General features: G+C 43.1%; 2 protein-coding genes across 3 annotated transcripts; both read left to right on the forward strand.

Annotated features, from left to right (window-relative positions):
* Window positions 1-247: 247 nt before the first annotated feature.
* tmed9 (transmembrane p24 trafficking protein 9) lies at window positions 248-2,629 on the forward strand. Its single transcript, XM_019871379.1, has 5 exons — window positions 248-429; window positions 756-856; window positions 1,065-1,190; window positions 1,266-1,412; window positions 1,684-2,629. The coding sequence occupies exons 1-5, from the start codon at window positions 282-284 to the stop codon at window positions 1,831-1,833; spliced, it is 672 nt and encodes a 223-aa protein (XP_019726938.1). The 5' UTR covers window positions 248-281; the 3' UTR covers window positions 1,834-2,629.
* Window positions 2,630-2,762: 133 nt separating this feature from the next.
* b4galt7 (xylosylprotein beta 1,4-galactosyltransferase, polypeptide 7 (galactosyltransferase I)) lies at window positions 2,763-7,325 on the forward strand. Of its 2 annotated transcripts, none has more exons than XM_019871377.1 (6): window positions 2,763-3,351; window positions 4,459-4,800; window positions 5,542-5,767; window positions 5,933-6,016; window positions 6,089-6,193; window positions 6,868-7,325. In XM_019871377.1, exons 1-6 carry the CDS (start codon window positions 3,299-3,301, stop codon window positions 7,018-7,020), a joined length of 963 nt encoding a protein of 320 aa, XP_019726936.1. In that variant the 5' UTR covers window positions 2,763-3,298; the 3' UTR covers window positions 7,021-7,325. The 2 variants fall into 2 exon arrangements, with proteins under 2 accessions (XP_019726936.1, XP_019726937.1); XM_019871378.1 differs by lacking the exon at window positions 2,763-3,351 and adding an exon at window positions 3,770-4,009.
* The last annotated feature ends 8,667 nt before the right edge of the window (window positions 7,326-15,992 follow it).

Raw genomic sequence — 15,992 nt, forward strand, 5'->3', positions numbered from 1 at the left:
ACTGAACGGCAGTTGTTTTCCTGCCCCCCGCTGGATAAAAAGAACACTATTAGGTCGTTTTTTTCATTCCGAACTTTTAAAGTCATGTTTTCTTTTTTTTTTTTTATCTGAGCGATAATGTTATTTTTTTATCGGCGTCGGGTAGTTTTTTTAATGTTTCAACTATTAATTTTTAAAGTTAAAAATCTCGAAGGTGCTGATTAGTCAGGACGTAGTTATTGGTTGACGTGGCATTACTGCTTCTGCGCAGCTGCAGTACAGCGCTCTCTTCTGACAGTAAGATGGCGGCTGTCAGGATGTGGTCGGCTGTGTTGTCGTTTTTCCTTCTCAACATTTTTTACGGCCTCGTCACGTCCTTGTACTTCCACATCGGAGAAACGGAGAAGAAATGTTTCGTAGAAGAAATCCCTGATGAGACGATGATCATCGGTGAGCGCCTTGGCGTCGGGGAAGTGGACTTGCTAATGCTAATTGCTAGCTCGCAAACTTTGAGATTCAAATCATCGTTTTCTTCAAGTGTGATTTTGAAACCAATTTTTTTCTGTACAACTTCCTTGAGTTGTAAGACATTTAAATATGCAAATGTTCCCCTTCAAGTTGCATATGACCCTTTGAATCTTAAAATGGCTCGGAACTGTTTGGCACAACATGTATTAAAGGAGATCGTAGTTGCCTGGTGGTGCTTTATTTTGTGTTTTTGACAGTAAAGAGAGGGCATTTTATATTGACACGAATCCACTCTGTTGTGTTTGCAGGTAACTATCGGACTCAGCTGTACGACAAACACAAAGAGGAATTTCTGCCGGCCACTCAGGGTCTGGGCATGTTTGTGGAAGTCAAAGACCCAGATGAAAAGGTTCGTTATTCTACATATAACGAGGGCCCGACAGATGTGATTTGTTTTCAGGCTTATGCTGATATTTGCTTCATGAATTCAAAATGAAAACTGAAGACTCTTTTCTCACATGTCAAAAAAATTAAACTGAAATGCGAGACTGTTTTTTTTCTCATCCGTTTTCAAACATTTCCCGGGAATAAATTATGTGTTTTTTTTCTCTTTGCAGATGATCCTGTCTCGACAGTACGGCTCCGAGGGAAGGTTCACCTTCACGTCTCACACCCCCGGAGAACATCAGATCTGCCTGCACTCCAACTCGTCAAAGTTCTCCCTCTTCGCCGGAGGCATGCTGGTGAATATGCGCCGCACAACGTGACCGCACTTGTGCCACCATTTTCCTTGACCAGCGCTTGCCGCTTGCTTGCAGAGGGTCCACCTGGACATCCAGGTGGGCGAGCACGCCAACAACTACGCCGAGATCGCCGCTAAAGACAAGCTGTCGGAACTGCAAGTGCGAGTAAGGCAGCTGGTGGAGCAGGTGGACCAGATCCAGAAGGAGCAGAACTACCAGAGGGTCAGTGGGGGACGAGAAATCATGTTTATGAATATTGCAGTGTTTCCACATTTTATTGATCTATGGCACATAATAAATGCCTCCCCAAATGACCACACTGATGCCAGCTATTACAGATAATACCCCTTTAATGTAGACCAAAGACATAAAGTAATAGTGAGGAATATGCAAGGATGAAAAAGTAAAAGGCCATTTTGGATCATTCCTGAGGTAATTTCTGATGGGGAATGATGTTCACGTGCGCCCCCTACTGTCCGCGTGTCTCCTGCAGTACCGGGAGGAGCGCTTCCGCCAGACCAGCGAAAGCACCAACCAGCGTGTCCTGTGGTGGTCCATCGTGCAAACCCTCATCTTGGTGGCCATCGGCATCTGGCAGATGAGACACCTCAAGAGCTTCTTTGAAGCCAAGAAGCTGGTCTAAACACTCGCTCGCGCATGCATGTGTGCGCATGTGTTCCAAGTCTATGAAGAGATGCAGTATGGAGCGGAAATGCGATGGACAAAAGTTACTTGAGACCATTACTAATATTTATGATTTCCGTTTGGATGGAAATATTTGGATCATCCAGTGAAATGTGAAGCAGACCCATGGCGTTGTGTGTTGATGGATGATTATTTCAAAAGTCTCCACAGACGGCTGGATGACATGTCCGTTGCATTCATCATGACGAGTCGTGTGTGTGTGTGTGTGTGTGTGTGTGTGTGTGTGTGTGTGTGTGCACGCGTGTGTGTGTGTATGTGTGTGTGTGTGAGAGAGAGAGAGACACGCCGTCATGTGTTTACCGCACATGAACTTGTCAATTTCAGTTTAGTGGTTTGAATCACCCCCGAAAATAAGATTTGTTTATAAAGTTTTGACAGCTGAAAAGTGAAAACGAACGAGTTACTGCATCCAGTGTTAATGTTCACTTTTTGCAGATTTTAATGTGCTCAACATTTAATCTATGCAGGAGGTTGAATTCATCAGTAGTGTGACACTGTCGTTTTGTTTTTTTCCTGGATGTTTGAGTCAACATTTGATTTTAGAAAATACTGAAGAGCATTTTCGTTGTCTTGAAAAAAAAAAAAGGGCTGGACATTTTTTCAATACAACACCAAGATTTAGCTCAATTTGCTCTTTAACAGAAAGCAAATTTTTAATGCTTTTCTTTTCATTGCAATTTGATACTAAATGTAATGATATAAAAGATGTTGAAATAAAAGTATTTCACCCATTAGGTTTTCTGTTCTTATTCCAGAAATATAACGTGACTTCCATAGGTGGAAATGTACAATTATTCTGCTAAAACAAAGCTGCCTTGTCTATTTGAATGTTAGTCATTGTATGGTATTTGGAGAACTAAGTATTTAATTCCTACTTGGCGTCAAGTGTTCGAGCCACCGTTGTAACCAATTTTTGTTTGTGATAATCTTGTTCCGTTACGTTTTCAGAAAGGGTAGGAACCATTGTGTGCATTGTTTCCGCTCGAGCAGTAAGTTAAGTTGAACCCAATCACGTTCGTCTCCAAATTGATTTTTTTCTCCCTTCTTTCGGCGAAAAAAAATGGAGAATACATTTTGACGAGCTATTTAAGCTGGCGTCGAGTCCATTTTAAACGGGCTCGTCACATGTCAGGACCCCGTCTACCAATTCTCGCTCGGAACAGGTTAGCTTAGCTGAGCGCAGGTGAGCTATATGCTATTGCTACATGCTACGTGTCCAGACATTGGTAGAAATGCCGACGCCGCCGACATGAGCGACTCTCGGCCGGAGGAAAAATGCTGATCGCTGGACGAGTTAAAATGAAGTCCGATTAAACGAGAGCGATCGTCAGCATGGCCGATATTCAGGACTCACGCAGGAGTTTGAATTGTGTTTTAAAAAAGTGAACGATTGAAAAAGCACGATGATGTTCTCATCGAGGAGGAAACCTGTGCTCTACTTTAAGGAACAGAGAAGGTAATTTTGATGTCAAAACAACTTCATAATAACCAGCACTCATATTTTGTGTTGTGACTATTTTGACATTATTCTAAATTCTGAAACTGCATTGTTTGAAGAAATGTCTCTTCAAAAGTTGTCGACCAAGAAGACAAGGAGTAAGTCAAATATTGAGTGGGATTGAATGCAAATGTGCTGCACACAACAGTAACCGAACAGAATTTAAAAATGTAATCTCGTAGAAGGTTAAAAGTACTGTACAAGATGAAAAAAAAGTTTGATCAAGCTCCAAAATCGGATTATTTAATTCAGTGATTCTTTTGCATATCACTTGAGAGACCTGCTTTACAAAACAATACAAAATGAGATCTAACATTACAAGTGTGTATTTGCACACTGTGCGCCTGTCAATTAATTTGACTTTGATGGCTTGCTGCATGACACGCATTCTTTGTTTCAATGTTTTCAAAGATGATGATGACAGATGATAGGGGAGAAAGAGAGAGAGGTTTGTCCTTCACAGAAGAAAGTTAATTTTATTTGCTTGAACATTGAATATACGCTTATAGGACACTTCATTCGGTACACCATCAAAAGACAGACAATAATGTGAGTGAAGTTCACTAAAAGCATGTTGCATTCAACTGTGTGACTTCTGTTGCGTGTTAGTCGTCAGGTAACTTCTCAGATGTTAGCTTTTTTGTTTAGTAGTGAAATCTAGTGCACTTTGTAATCATTTAAAGCAGTGCTTCTCAAACAAGTTCCAAAAAATACTAAGAGCATACATACAGGGTGTTTCATAGTCTGTGTTACTTTATAAAATCTCCCAATTTTCAAAGCGTTTGGCATGAAACGGAATACCGTTTCGATGTATGCCATGTAACCACGGGCTAGTACATTGAACATTTGGGATTTGTGTAAAATGTAATAAAATCTAAGGTCTTGGATTTTTGTGTTCATTTTTTTTCTCCCAAAAATGTAAGATAAAAAGATTTAAAAAAATATAAGTTGAGTCTTCCTATCTTCATCAGTCATTGAGCTAAGGTAACTTAGAGTGACACAGACTTGCTCTCTCTGCCTCTCTCTCTCTCTTTGCTGAAGTAGTAATGCTGCTTTTTTGTTCAGGTTAACATGGGACCATTGTTCGGTGTACAAGCTGTTCGGCGTTTGTTTGCTGCTGCTGCTTGCGTCCCTGCTGTGGCTGCAGCTCAGCTGTTCGTCAGACATGGCCGCTGCCGCCTCCTCGCAGCGGGACGGACGCCTCCCGCAGCAACCGCCCCCAGCGTGCCGATCCGAGAGCAGCCCGCGAGATGAGGAGTCGTGGGGTCCGCACAAGTTGGCGCTGCTGGTGCCCTTCAGGGAGCGCTTTGAGGAGCTGCTGGTTTTTGTGCCTTTCATGCACTCCTTCCTCAACAAGAAGAAGATCGCGCACCAGATTCTCATCATCAACCAGGTGGACCATTACAGGTGAGACATAGCAATGGGAGAAACTGTGCCGGGGCTTCCAACATTGTGTGGAAAAATCCAGGAAGTCATTTTTGGAGCACGGACAGAAGCGTGATGTATTCGAGGCGACTGATGCCACTGATGCAGTACGAAGAAGTGGTTCGCATGCTGGCATCAAAGTCAATCGATGACACCAAAGTCAATCGATAGATTCTTTTGGGGAAAGCTTGAAATATTCAAAAGGTTTCATGTCGCCCAAGTTAGCATCTATTCTCACTTTCTGCCTCGCACCGGTCTCCAAATAAGAGGTCCAGTGTGCTTGCCTCAAGCTTTTTTTTTTTTTTTTCACCCAGGTGAAAACACCAAGAAAACAAAGGACACATTGTTGATTTAAACAACAAAAATCTTCAACCAAACTGTATAATATCGAATGAAAGTATGATAGCTTGATGCTAACATGTAATGGGGAATCCCTTGAGCATAAATGTTGCAGTTAGTCTAAACCTTCAAATTGCACAGAGCAGCAACTCCGACAAACAGCGCTTGCAACGGTCGTAATGTCTCTACTCTGCGGGAATGTCGACGACACAGCTTAGTAGGGGGCCATCTCGGCCTCAGCAACTCTTCCAATCAAGCAAGCACTGCCTGACCTGTTGTGGCCCAACGCGTTACTACACTGCAGGGCCTCGCTTGTGTGCTCAACGCAAAAGCACGCTCGCATGAACACGCTCGCTGACTGCGGCAATTTGTGCTGGCCGGCAGGTTCAACCGGGCGTCGCTGATCAACGTGGGCTACCTGGAAAGCGCCAACGACACGGACTACCTGGCCATGCACGACGTGGACCTGCTGCCCCTTAACGACGCGCTGGACTACGGCTTCCCAGCCGACGGGCCCTTCCACGTGGCCTCGCCGGACCTGCACCCCCTCTACCATTACAAGACCTACGTGGGCGGCATCCTGCTGCTCACCAAGAAGCACTACCACATGGTAACCGGCCGCCTTTTGCATGTCAGCACGTTCCACATGATCACATCATCACGTTTTGCCATGATCAATTTCACATGATCGCATGACAAATTACATTTTGACCAGAAATTTCACGTTTTAGTTGTGATCAATTTGAATTGTGCATGTGTGTGTTTGCGCGCACAGTGTAACGGGATGTCCAATCGTTTCTGGGGGTGGGGCCGCGAGGACGACGAGTTTTACAGACGGCTGCGAAAGGCGGGCTTGCAGGTAAGCGGCGCGTCTCTTCAGAATTAAAGGTCGAGGTTTCTCCACGTCCCAAGTTGTGGCGCCAATTTGCAGCTGTTCCGGCCGAGCGGCATCACCACGGGATACAAGACCTTCCTGCACGTGCACGACCCGGCGTGGCGCAAGCGGGACCAGAAGCGTGTGGCAGCCCAGAAGCAGGTTCGCCGAGACACGCTCATGGGAGAAAAAAAATGCTCACGGCACTTTGGCTTACTTTTAGCATTCAAATAAAACAGTTGTTGAAGCCCTTCTCTCCTAAATTTGGGTAGTTGAGGTGAACTCTTTTGAGGTGATTTTTTTTTTTTTTTTTCATTGATCTCATGAAATAATACGTTAATTCATCCATTGTATAGTATGGAATAAAAAGTTAAATGTATAATTTTAGAACATTTTTAAAACTTGCTAATTGGGTCAATTCTATGTCAACGGCAAATTTTAGTCAAATGTTAATCAGTTCTTTTTCTGCAATCCGACGACTGATGAGAAATCTATTTCAAACTGTGTTATGGCCGTCTGCTGTCATGACTGGAGCCTCAGCAATATCCCACCCAATGTCTTTTGAAAAGTGTTTTTTTTTTTTATTAACATTTTAAAATGTTCTTCATCAATTGGTGAATTATAAGCAATAGCACAACAAGTGTGAATTATTTAATCATTAAAAGGAACTAATTTGGTGTTAATAAAATTCTTTTCCCCGCTGAAAGTGGTCACTTTAACTGTATGAAAGCAAGTGCACTTGTAAGCCAAATTGAAACTTTTCTTCAACGTCTTCGAAATAGGGAATCCATGTGCGTCCTTTCACAGTAAAATATTTTGGTTATATTTTTGGGCAGGAGCAGTTCAAAGTGGATCCTGAAGGGGGCCTCAGCAACCTGCGCTTCCATGTGGAGTCCCGCCAGGAGCTTACTGTAGGGGGCGCCCCCTGCACCGTTATCAACACAAGGCTGGATTGTGACCAAGACCAGACGCCCTGGTGCCTCTTGTAGGACATGCACGCAAACACGCACGCAGGCTGCCACACAAGCATTTTATTTTGGAAAGCTCCTGAATAGGAACCAGTTGAGGCACAATTAGGCAGTGTTGGGAATGCCTCCCTCCAGTGCCATGAAATCAGAGAGGTGGCCATTTTGTGGTCTGGTTGGAATGGAGGCTATCCCTGAAATCAGGTTTACCAACCTTTTATTTTTTTAACTATAAAAGGAGCGTTCCCCCTAAATGTGTGTCTGTGTAAATTACAATTCAAGGACACTAAACTCCTGCTCAGCAAAACAACATGAAGTGCAAAAACTCATTTTGTGCAATTACTTTTTACTGAAATCAGTACCATGTCATTCCAAATGTACAAAACAATTATGAGGGCCACTCACCTTGAACTACTGTAAAGGGCAGTATAAACCCGTATATGGGTGGGTGGGTGTGTGTGTGTGTATGTATTTTATATATATATATATAATGGGGGGGGCAGTCAGAGTGTGAGCCCCTTGTCCTCTGTTGTTGTGCGACATAAAAACTCTCGTACAATTCGCTCATTCCCGATTTCCGAATCACGAATAAGACATTTTTGGTGGATATTTGAGGAAATATCCAGGTATTTAAATTACAATTCAAGGACACTAAACTTCTGCTCAGCAACACAGCATGAAGTGCAAAAACTCATTTTGTGCAATTACTTTTTACTGAAATCAGTACCATGTCATTCCAAATGTACAAAACAATTATGAGGGCCACTCACCTTGAACTACTGTAAAGGGCAGTATAAACCCGTATATGGGTGGGTGGGTGTGTGTGTGTGTATGTATTTTATATATATATATATAATGGGGGGGGCAGTCAGAGTGTGAGCCCCTTGTCCTCTGTTGTTGTGCGACATAAAAACTCTCGTACAATTCGCTCATTCCCGATTTCCGAATCACGAATAAGACATTTTTGGTGGATATTTGAGGAAATATCCAGGTATGCTCAATACAAATAAAGTATACTTTCGGTATGGTGATAAGTGAGTACAGAAAGAGTCAGTGATTCCCAACATCGTCTTGAATAGATTGTTAGGCACTGAAATCAGTACCATGTCATTCCTAATGTACAAAACAAGGGCCACTCACCTTGAAATACTGTGTAGGGCAGTATAAACCCGTATATGCAGGGGCACGGGGGTTTATTTTAATATTTTCTTTTCATATGTTACATTATCATTATTGGCAACTAATTTGAAAATGAATGGAAAGTTTCGTATTAAAAGTCAAATTGGAAAAAAAAAATAGAAAAGGAATTACCAGTACATTGAATGTTTTATTGTATTCATCGATCCACCGATCCATTTTCAACACCACTTATCCTCTACATCAGGGGTCCCCAACCTTTTTTGGCCCACGGACCGGTTTAAGTCAGACAATATTTTCAGGGACCGGCATTTAAGGTGTGGCGGATTAATACAACAAAATAATATGGTATAAGCTGCATGAAAACTGTGGTGTTTTCGAAATATAATAATAAACACAAGGAGCGTCTAATCTGGTCGCAACGCTCTTATATATACTTGGGGCAGTCAGAGTGTGAGCCCCTTGTCCTCTCTGTTGTTGTGCGACATAAAAACTCTCGTACAATTCGCTCATTCCTAATTTCCTAATCAATTATAAGGCATTTTTGGTGGATATTTGAGGAAATATCCAGGTATGCTCAATACAAATAAAGTATACGGTCGGTATGGTGATAAGTGAGTACAGAAAGAGTGATTCCCAACATCGTCTTGAATAGATTGTTAGGAGAGCAAACAGCAGGTGGCGCCGCCAACTGGACAAGATTCTCGAGTCTCTGCTGCTTCGACTCTTTAGCAGGGGCACGGGGGTTTATTTTAATATTTTCTTTTCATATGTCACATTATCATTATTGGCAACTAATTTGAAAATGAATGGAAAGTTTAGTATTAAAAGTCAAATTGGAAAAAAAATGGAAAAGGAATTACCGGTACATTGAATGTTTTATTGTATTCATCGATCCATCCATCCATTTTGAACACCACTTATCCTGTACAGAGTCGCTGGGAGTTACTGGAGCCTATCCCAGCTGACTGGGTGGAAGGCAGACTGCACCCAGAACCGGTCGCCAATCAGTCGCAGGGCACACATTAGAGACGAACGACCATTCACACACACATGGACAACATCAAACAACAATGCCGATGTAGTTTAGAAAAGTCAAAAGTGGCCCCTGAGCCCAAAAGTTTGCTCACCCCTCAACTGAGCTAGCATTGCTAACACGTAGCCTAGCTAGCGAGCAGCAGCAGAATGTTCTGCTTCCAAAAGTTTTTTTTTTTTAATTACGTCTTGATCTAAAGTCATGTCAAGTGGAAGAGATGCAACACAATTATTTAAATGTGTTATTTTTCCTATTTAATGTTTTTTTTTAACTAGTTTTGCTTGAGGAGCGCCACAAATGGACACCATGTTACTTGTAAGATGATGACATCACTGAACAAGAATAATGCTGATCATGATAGTCAACCTCAGACTGCTGTCATCCATTTTGTTGGCAATAAACGGTACGTTTTTATTTTTATTTTTTCCCTTTTGTGTTTCTTCCACATTGTCTCCTGTATCAAACTTACAAATATTAATAAATTTGGGACCTCTGGTTGTCCTGATACACTCAAGAAAAAAGTCTTCTCAAACAGTGAAATGTTAAACCCGGATTTCATATTTTTGTTATCGTAACCCCAAAGGAACCAAAAAGTAATTTTATTCATTATGTTTTTTTTTTGTAATGAATCGTCCAATTCATCGGTTATCGGAAATTTCTTCTGCCAAATATCCAGATCAGTTGGACCTTTATAGGGTTTGTGATGAGATCGAAGGAAGATGTGCATTGTTTTCTTTTAGCATCAAAGCTTTATGAGTGCATGAGTCTGAAGCTCAAAAAATTTGGGGGGAGAAAAAAAACGAAAAATACAAACAAAAGACAACTTTTTCAGCACCCATTTTTCACATTTCACAATTTGATCAAACCATTCCAACTCCAGCTCCTCCATGATAGATTACAAATTATCTTTCACATTCATCAATTTCACTCAAAAATTCCAAACTCTCCCATTTCAAAGAAAAAAAGACGAACATAGCTTCGTAGAAATCGGCCATTGACCTCAACTGTAAGAAATCGCGTCGTTTGGTTTTGCCCAATGCGGAAGTCAAGTTATACCGCGTTTGCTTCTAAGTTGACTAGTCAAATTTAAGGTTGACTAGTAGTCTCTTACAGAAGGGAAGGAACCAAAAAGTAATTTTATTCATTATGGGTTTTTTTTGTTTCTAATGAATCAGCCAATTCATCGGTTATCGGAAAATTCTTCTGCCAAATATCCATATCAGTTGGACCTTTATAGGGTTTGTGATGAGATGGAAGGAAGATGTGCGTTGTTTTCTTTTAGCATCAAAGCTTTATGAGTCCATGAGTTTGAGTGTCGTGTCCTTTCTGAAGCTCAAAAAATTTGGGGGAGAAAAAAACAAAAAATACAAACAAAAGACAAATTTTTCAGCACCCATTTTTCACATTTCACAACTTGATCAAACCATTCCAACGCCATCTCCTCCATTATAGATGACAAATTATCTTTCACATTCATCAATTTCACTCAAAAATTCCTCACTCTCCATTTCAAAGAAAAAAAGACAAACATAGCGTCGTAGAAATCGGCCATTGACCTCAACTGTAAGAAATCGCGTCGTTTGGTTTTGCCCAATGTGGAAGTCAAGTTATACCGCGTTTGCTTCTAAGTTGACTAGTCAAATTTAAGGTTGACTAGTAGTCTCTTACAGAAGGCAGGTGCTCCTCAAAGTTGACTCGTAATGTCCGACAGTGGCCTGAGACTCTTAACTAGTGGCTAATAGTGGCTCAGTCCTCTTTAAGTCCACGAGTCTTGTCTGATGGTAACCCACTTCTCTTCTAAGTCAACGAGTAATGACCAAGATTGGCTGAGTGTTCCTCGAAGTCGACTAGTTATGTCTGCTGTGAGTTATGGGCTTGTGACATTCTTGTCATAGTTGGAGTGCAGGTGATAACTTGTGTGTGTGTGTGTGTGTGTGTGTGTCTGTGTGTGTGTGTGTGTGTGTGTGCGCGTGCATGCGTGCGTGGGTGTTGTTTATCAAATAGCGAGCCTCCCGGTCCCGCCGCCACAATGTGACCCGCCCCCCGACGTCTGGTAATTTCTAGTGAATCTTTCTGGAAGCGGAGTGCCGATTGACACTTTGGTCCTCGGGGCTGAAAGGTTTGCTTTTTACGAGAATTCATCACAATTACACACTTGGGCTGAGAGGAGCCCCGCGGCCATCTTAGTCACACAAGGCTCGTTCGCAAACGCACAAGCCTGCACCGACAAAACATTGATCTCTTCGGCAATTGCAAATTTCCCCAGTGTGGGACAAATAAAGATTTTCTTATCTTATTTGGTGTCATCTAAGGACTGCAACTTAGTTAAGTGGAATCTAGATTTAGGCAGATGTGAAAGTCCCCCACGCTTCAAGTCTCTTGAGACATTCACACTAAATGCAATTCATATTGACTGACTGTCACAGATGACGGCATCCCACTGTAATACACTTTTTTGCGCAACACTTAAGACATGAACAGCTTGACTCTGAGTTGCACAATTTGTGTCGCCCTTCAACTTTGTGGATCGTAAGTGCATAAATGTTATCAATTTCTCATAAAAGCCATTACATCCTCGTCTTGATATAATTGAAATAACGACACGCAATCGTTCCGACACATTCGCAAATTCTCACACAGCGTGGCAATCACACCCATCTGTTTTGATGTCTGGAATGGGTGAACCCAAAATGGCTGCCTGATCCCAGCACTTTAGCAAGGATAGCACAAAAACATTGTGCAAACTGTGTACAGATCACTTTCATCCAAATCACAAAATAAAGTGATCTGACAATGTCCATCAAGAATCCTGCCCAAAGAGTAACTGAATTATTATTATTTATTTATTTATTATTATTATTATTAGCCTACAGCCATCGGTGTCTGTAGCCGTAATAAGCAGGATTGTAGAGGATTTCAGCTCGACTGGTGAGCACGTCTGCCTCGCAGTGCAGAGGTGCAGGGTTCGATTCTGGCTCTGACCTTCCTGTGTAGAATTTGCACGTTCTCCCCGTGCCTGCGTGGGTTTTCTGCGGGTACTCCCACATTCCAGAAACATGCATGGCAGGCAAATGGAACACTCTAAATTGTCCTTTGGTGTGAGTGTGAGCGCGAGTGGTTGTTTGTGCATGCCCTGCGATTGGCTGGCAACCAGTTCAGGGTGTCCCCCGTCTAGTGCCCTAAAACAGCTGGGAGAGGCTCCAGCACCCCCTGCGTCCCTTGTGAGGATAAGTGGTTCAGAAAATGGATGGATGGATGGATGGATGGACTGTCAAACTAAGTGTGCCGCCATCTCATTCCTGACAATGGAATTACACCGGAAATAGTGGGACTGCGAACTAGGAACTCACGATGGAGGTGGGATTACTTTACAGATCACTTGGAAGCTTATCGACAAAGGCCCCACATATCAAAATACAGCAGCGAGGACCAAATGAAGGAGTAAAAAGTACAGTCTGTCAAGGGAATATTTGTATAATTGATTGGAATGCGGCATGTGTGAAGAGCTTTGTGATTGGCTCGCTGCAGTTTATGGGGCGTATCTGGGTGTGGGGTCCTACGGGCGCTGCCAGTACACCTGGTTATCCCCCCGTCCCACCTGGCCGAAAACGTCTATCTGTCTGTCGTCACTTTTGCGGGCCATAAAGTTGTGAACATTCATCATCGGCTGACAGGAAGTTTATTTTCAGGGGAGGCGTGAAAGACAAATGAACGGCAGACGAGCGGCGACGGCGGCGTCCATTCGCGTGAAAAAAAACACCATACGCCGCGTCAACAGACGCTTCATCTGTCTGCCGGATTCAGCCGCCATCTGCTCAATACGTTTCATTTCTTTTTGAATTCTGTTCTTTGCAACTCTCGTCGGACATTAACTTCATGACATTTACACTGATGTACAGTAGGGGGCGCTGTATGCTTCATTTGATTCACTTTGGATAAACATGGTCATCAATAGAAAACACCGTGTTAGTCCCGCTGATTTTAGTAATTTAGTAATAGTTTAAAAAATCGAGTTAGCCATGTCCTGCATGTTTTAGATATCTCCCTCCTCGGTAAGCTTTGCAGGAGCTTGATAACGATCCCGTCGAACCCACAAAATATAACACTGCGTCGGGCAAGTTTGTTTCCGTTTATGGCTGCTGTTTTCTTGATTGGCTACGTTCCGTTTCATGTCGCGGAGAGATGATTCGGGAGCACTCAACAAACATTCCTTAAATTAAAAAATAAATAAATCAACACCTACCCCCCCCCAAAAAAAAACTAATACTAAAACTAATAAAACTGAATCAAAACTGTTTTTGAAGAAATAAAAATTCATCAAAACAAAGCGAATTTGAAAAGCCAAAAGTCAAAACTATTTCTAACCCTGGTGTGTCATGATGGCGACACCTCCTGATTGGTGAGATTGTCACTCTTCTTCTTTTTGTTGTTGTTGTGGTGTGCCACGAGACATTCACGTCATCGACCCAATAATGTTTAGCAGCTAAGAGTTGTCGTGTTCTGACTGGAACACCAGCACGGCGGCTGCAAATGAGATTGACGTCTTGGTGCTAAACCGCCTCTTGCACCTTTTCCGTCTTTTTCCATCTCCAGTATCGTTCCATGTTCCCATTATTTGATATGTTGATGTCGACATCTGATTGGTCTCGACTTTTCCACCCCCTAAACTGAGCACAGCGGACAAACACAAAATCGACAAGTCATCTTCTTGAAATATATCACAATAAAACTTACCTTTTCCAAAACCTCTAGAGAAGCGCAAATTTCCAAAATAAAAGCTCGTTTACATCAGCAGACGCTTCTGAAGGCAACGTAAAACCGACTCCACGCCGTAAGCAGCTCAACGTGGCGTCCGAAGGCAGAACAACACCAATGTGGCACCTAAAGGTACTGGCGCCCAAACGCCACATGACACCTGAAGCTAATGCTAATTCGGCACCCCAAGGAAACGCTAACGACGTACGCCCTGAGGGCAGCATTAACTCGGCACGTGGAGGCAGCACAGCACCAAATTGCGAGTAAACAAATGTGAGCGATGGGTGAGTGAGTGGTGGGTGGTGGGGTGGGGGAGCGTTTAGGCTCTAATTGTTCTCACCGGGGAACACTTATGGACCCGCACACCCCTCCTGGCCCCGCGAGAGGTGGGGGAAATGCGGCTACAGGAAGAGCCCGGGGACACACACACACACACACACACACACACACCTGGAGACAAAAGGGGGTGTCACATGAGCGCACACACCCATCTGTCAAGGGGCCGCTGGCGGGATTCAGTCCGGCAAGTCGGATCAGAACATCAAAAAGTGTTTTGATGGACAGGTGTGACGAGTGACAGACACCGCCCCCTGCTCTTCGTGCGATGACATCATCAAGAACACCTGCTCAGGTACACACACAACTCAGCATTTTTGGGTGTCACTTTCTCTTTCATTGAGAGCCTCACTTCTTCTGTGGTTGGGGGAGGCATGATGTGGGGGGAGGGTGGAGGGGGATGCTTTTTTTTTTTGTACTTCCTGCCCCCCGGCGCAGACGACGCTACCTGCTGATTGGTGGACATGGACATCAAGGTGTTGTGGTAAAGTGTATCAGATAAGAACACACAACACCATGACAGCCTCACCTGTGTCCCAAGACTTTGTCGCAAAGTCTTGGCCCACTTTTGTGGAAGTTGAAAACACGAACAGATTTGGGGGGGACTTAAAAAAATAGCCTCTGAAAAAAAAAAGAAGCCATTTTTAATTAATTTTTTTCACTGGCTATGCAACCCACCAGTTGAGAATACTTGGTATAGATTAGAATCTTAGATCAATATCGATGTGGGTAGGTTGAGCATTTCTCTATAGATCCAGTTCAGATGTTTCCAGCCATCCACTTTATTTTGGAAGTACATGCTGAATGAAGTTCAGATTTTAAGCAGAATCTGTTCCAGAAGGTCCACTAAAACAGGATTACGTGAAATCCAAAGCCGCAAACATGCGGTGAATTAGTTATTGGATTTTTGTTTTGCTTGTTTGATAGCGAAGCCAATTCTATTTTCTTGATGTGGTGGTATTTTGTAAAAATCATTCAATGTATAATAAACACGTATTAAATAAATTATTAATTCTACAAAAATAGGTGACTAAAATGACACTAAAAGCTTTTGTAGTTTTCCGTGACTAAATCTGGACTAAAACGTTCACAAATAGAGATGACTAATAAGCCTGATTTGTCCTAAAATGGCTGCCAAAGGGTACACTGCAATAGGAGTAATTTTAGAATACAATTGATTGGGGCGGCCCGGTGGGCCAGTGGTTAGCGCGTCGACCTCACAATGCAGAGGTAGCGGGTTTGATTCCAGCTCCAGCCTTCCTGTGTGGAGTTTGCATGTTCTCCCTGTGCCTGCGTGGGTTTTCTCCGGGTACTCCGGTTTCCTCCCACATTCCAAAAACATGCATGGCAAGCTGATTTAACACTCCAAATTCTCCCTAGGTGTGATTGTGAGCGTGGATGGTTGTTTGTCTAAGTGTGCCCTGCAATTGGCTGAAAACCAGTTCAGGGTTGTACCCCGCCTCCTGCCCGATGGCAGCTGGGAGAGGCTCCAGCACGCCCGCAACCCCTCATCAAGATTAGCGGTTCAGATAATGGAGCGATGGTTCATTATGGACAGCTTGCTATCCATAGAGAAGAAATTCGATGGATGTAGAAAGTGATGCTGGAATAGCGCCACATAGTGGTCACATGGTGGTCATCATGCCAAAGTCTAATTGCTCCTTAATTTGTCTCCTTGTGCCTTACTCAGTCCCACACAAACACTGTGCTCGTGCGTGCGTGTGTGTGTGTG

The sequence above is a fragment of the Hippocampus comes genome, unplaced genomic scaffold, assembly GCF_001891065.2.
Source record: "Hippocampus comes isolate QL1 unplaced genomic scaffold, H_comes_QL1_v1.1 scaffold83, whole genome shotgun sequence".
Taxonomy (NCBI): Eukaryota; Metazoa; Chordata; class Actinopteri; order Syngnathiformes; family Syngnathidae; genus Hippocampus; species Hippocampus comes.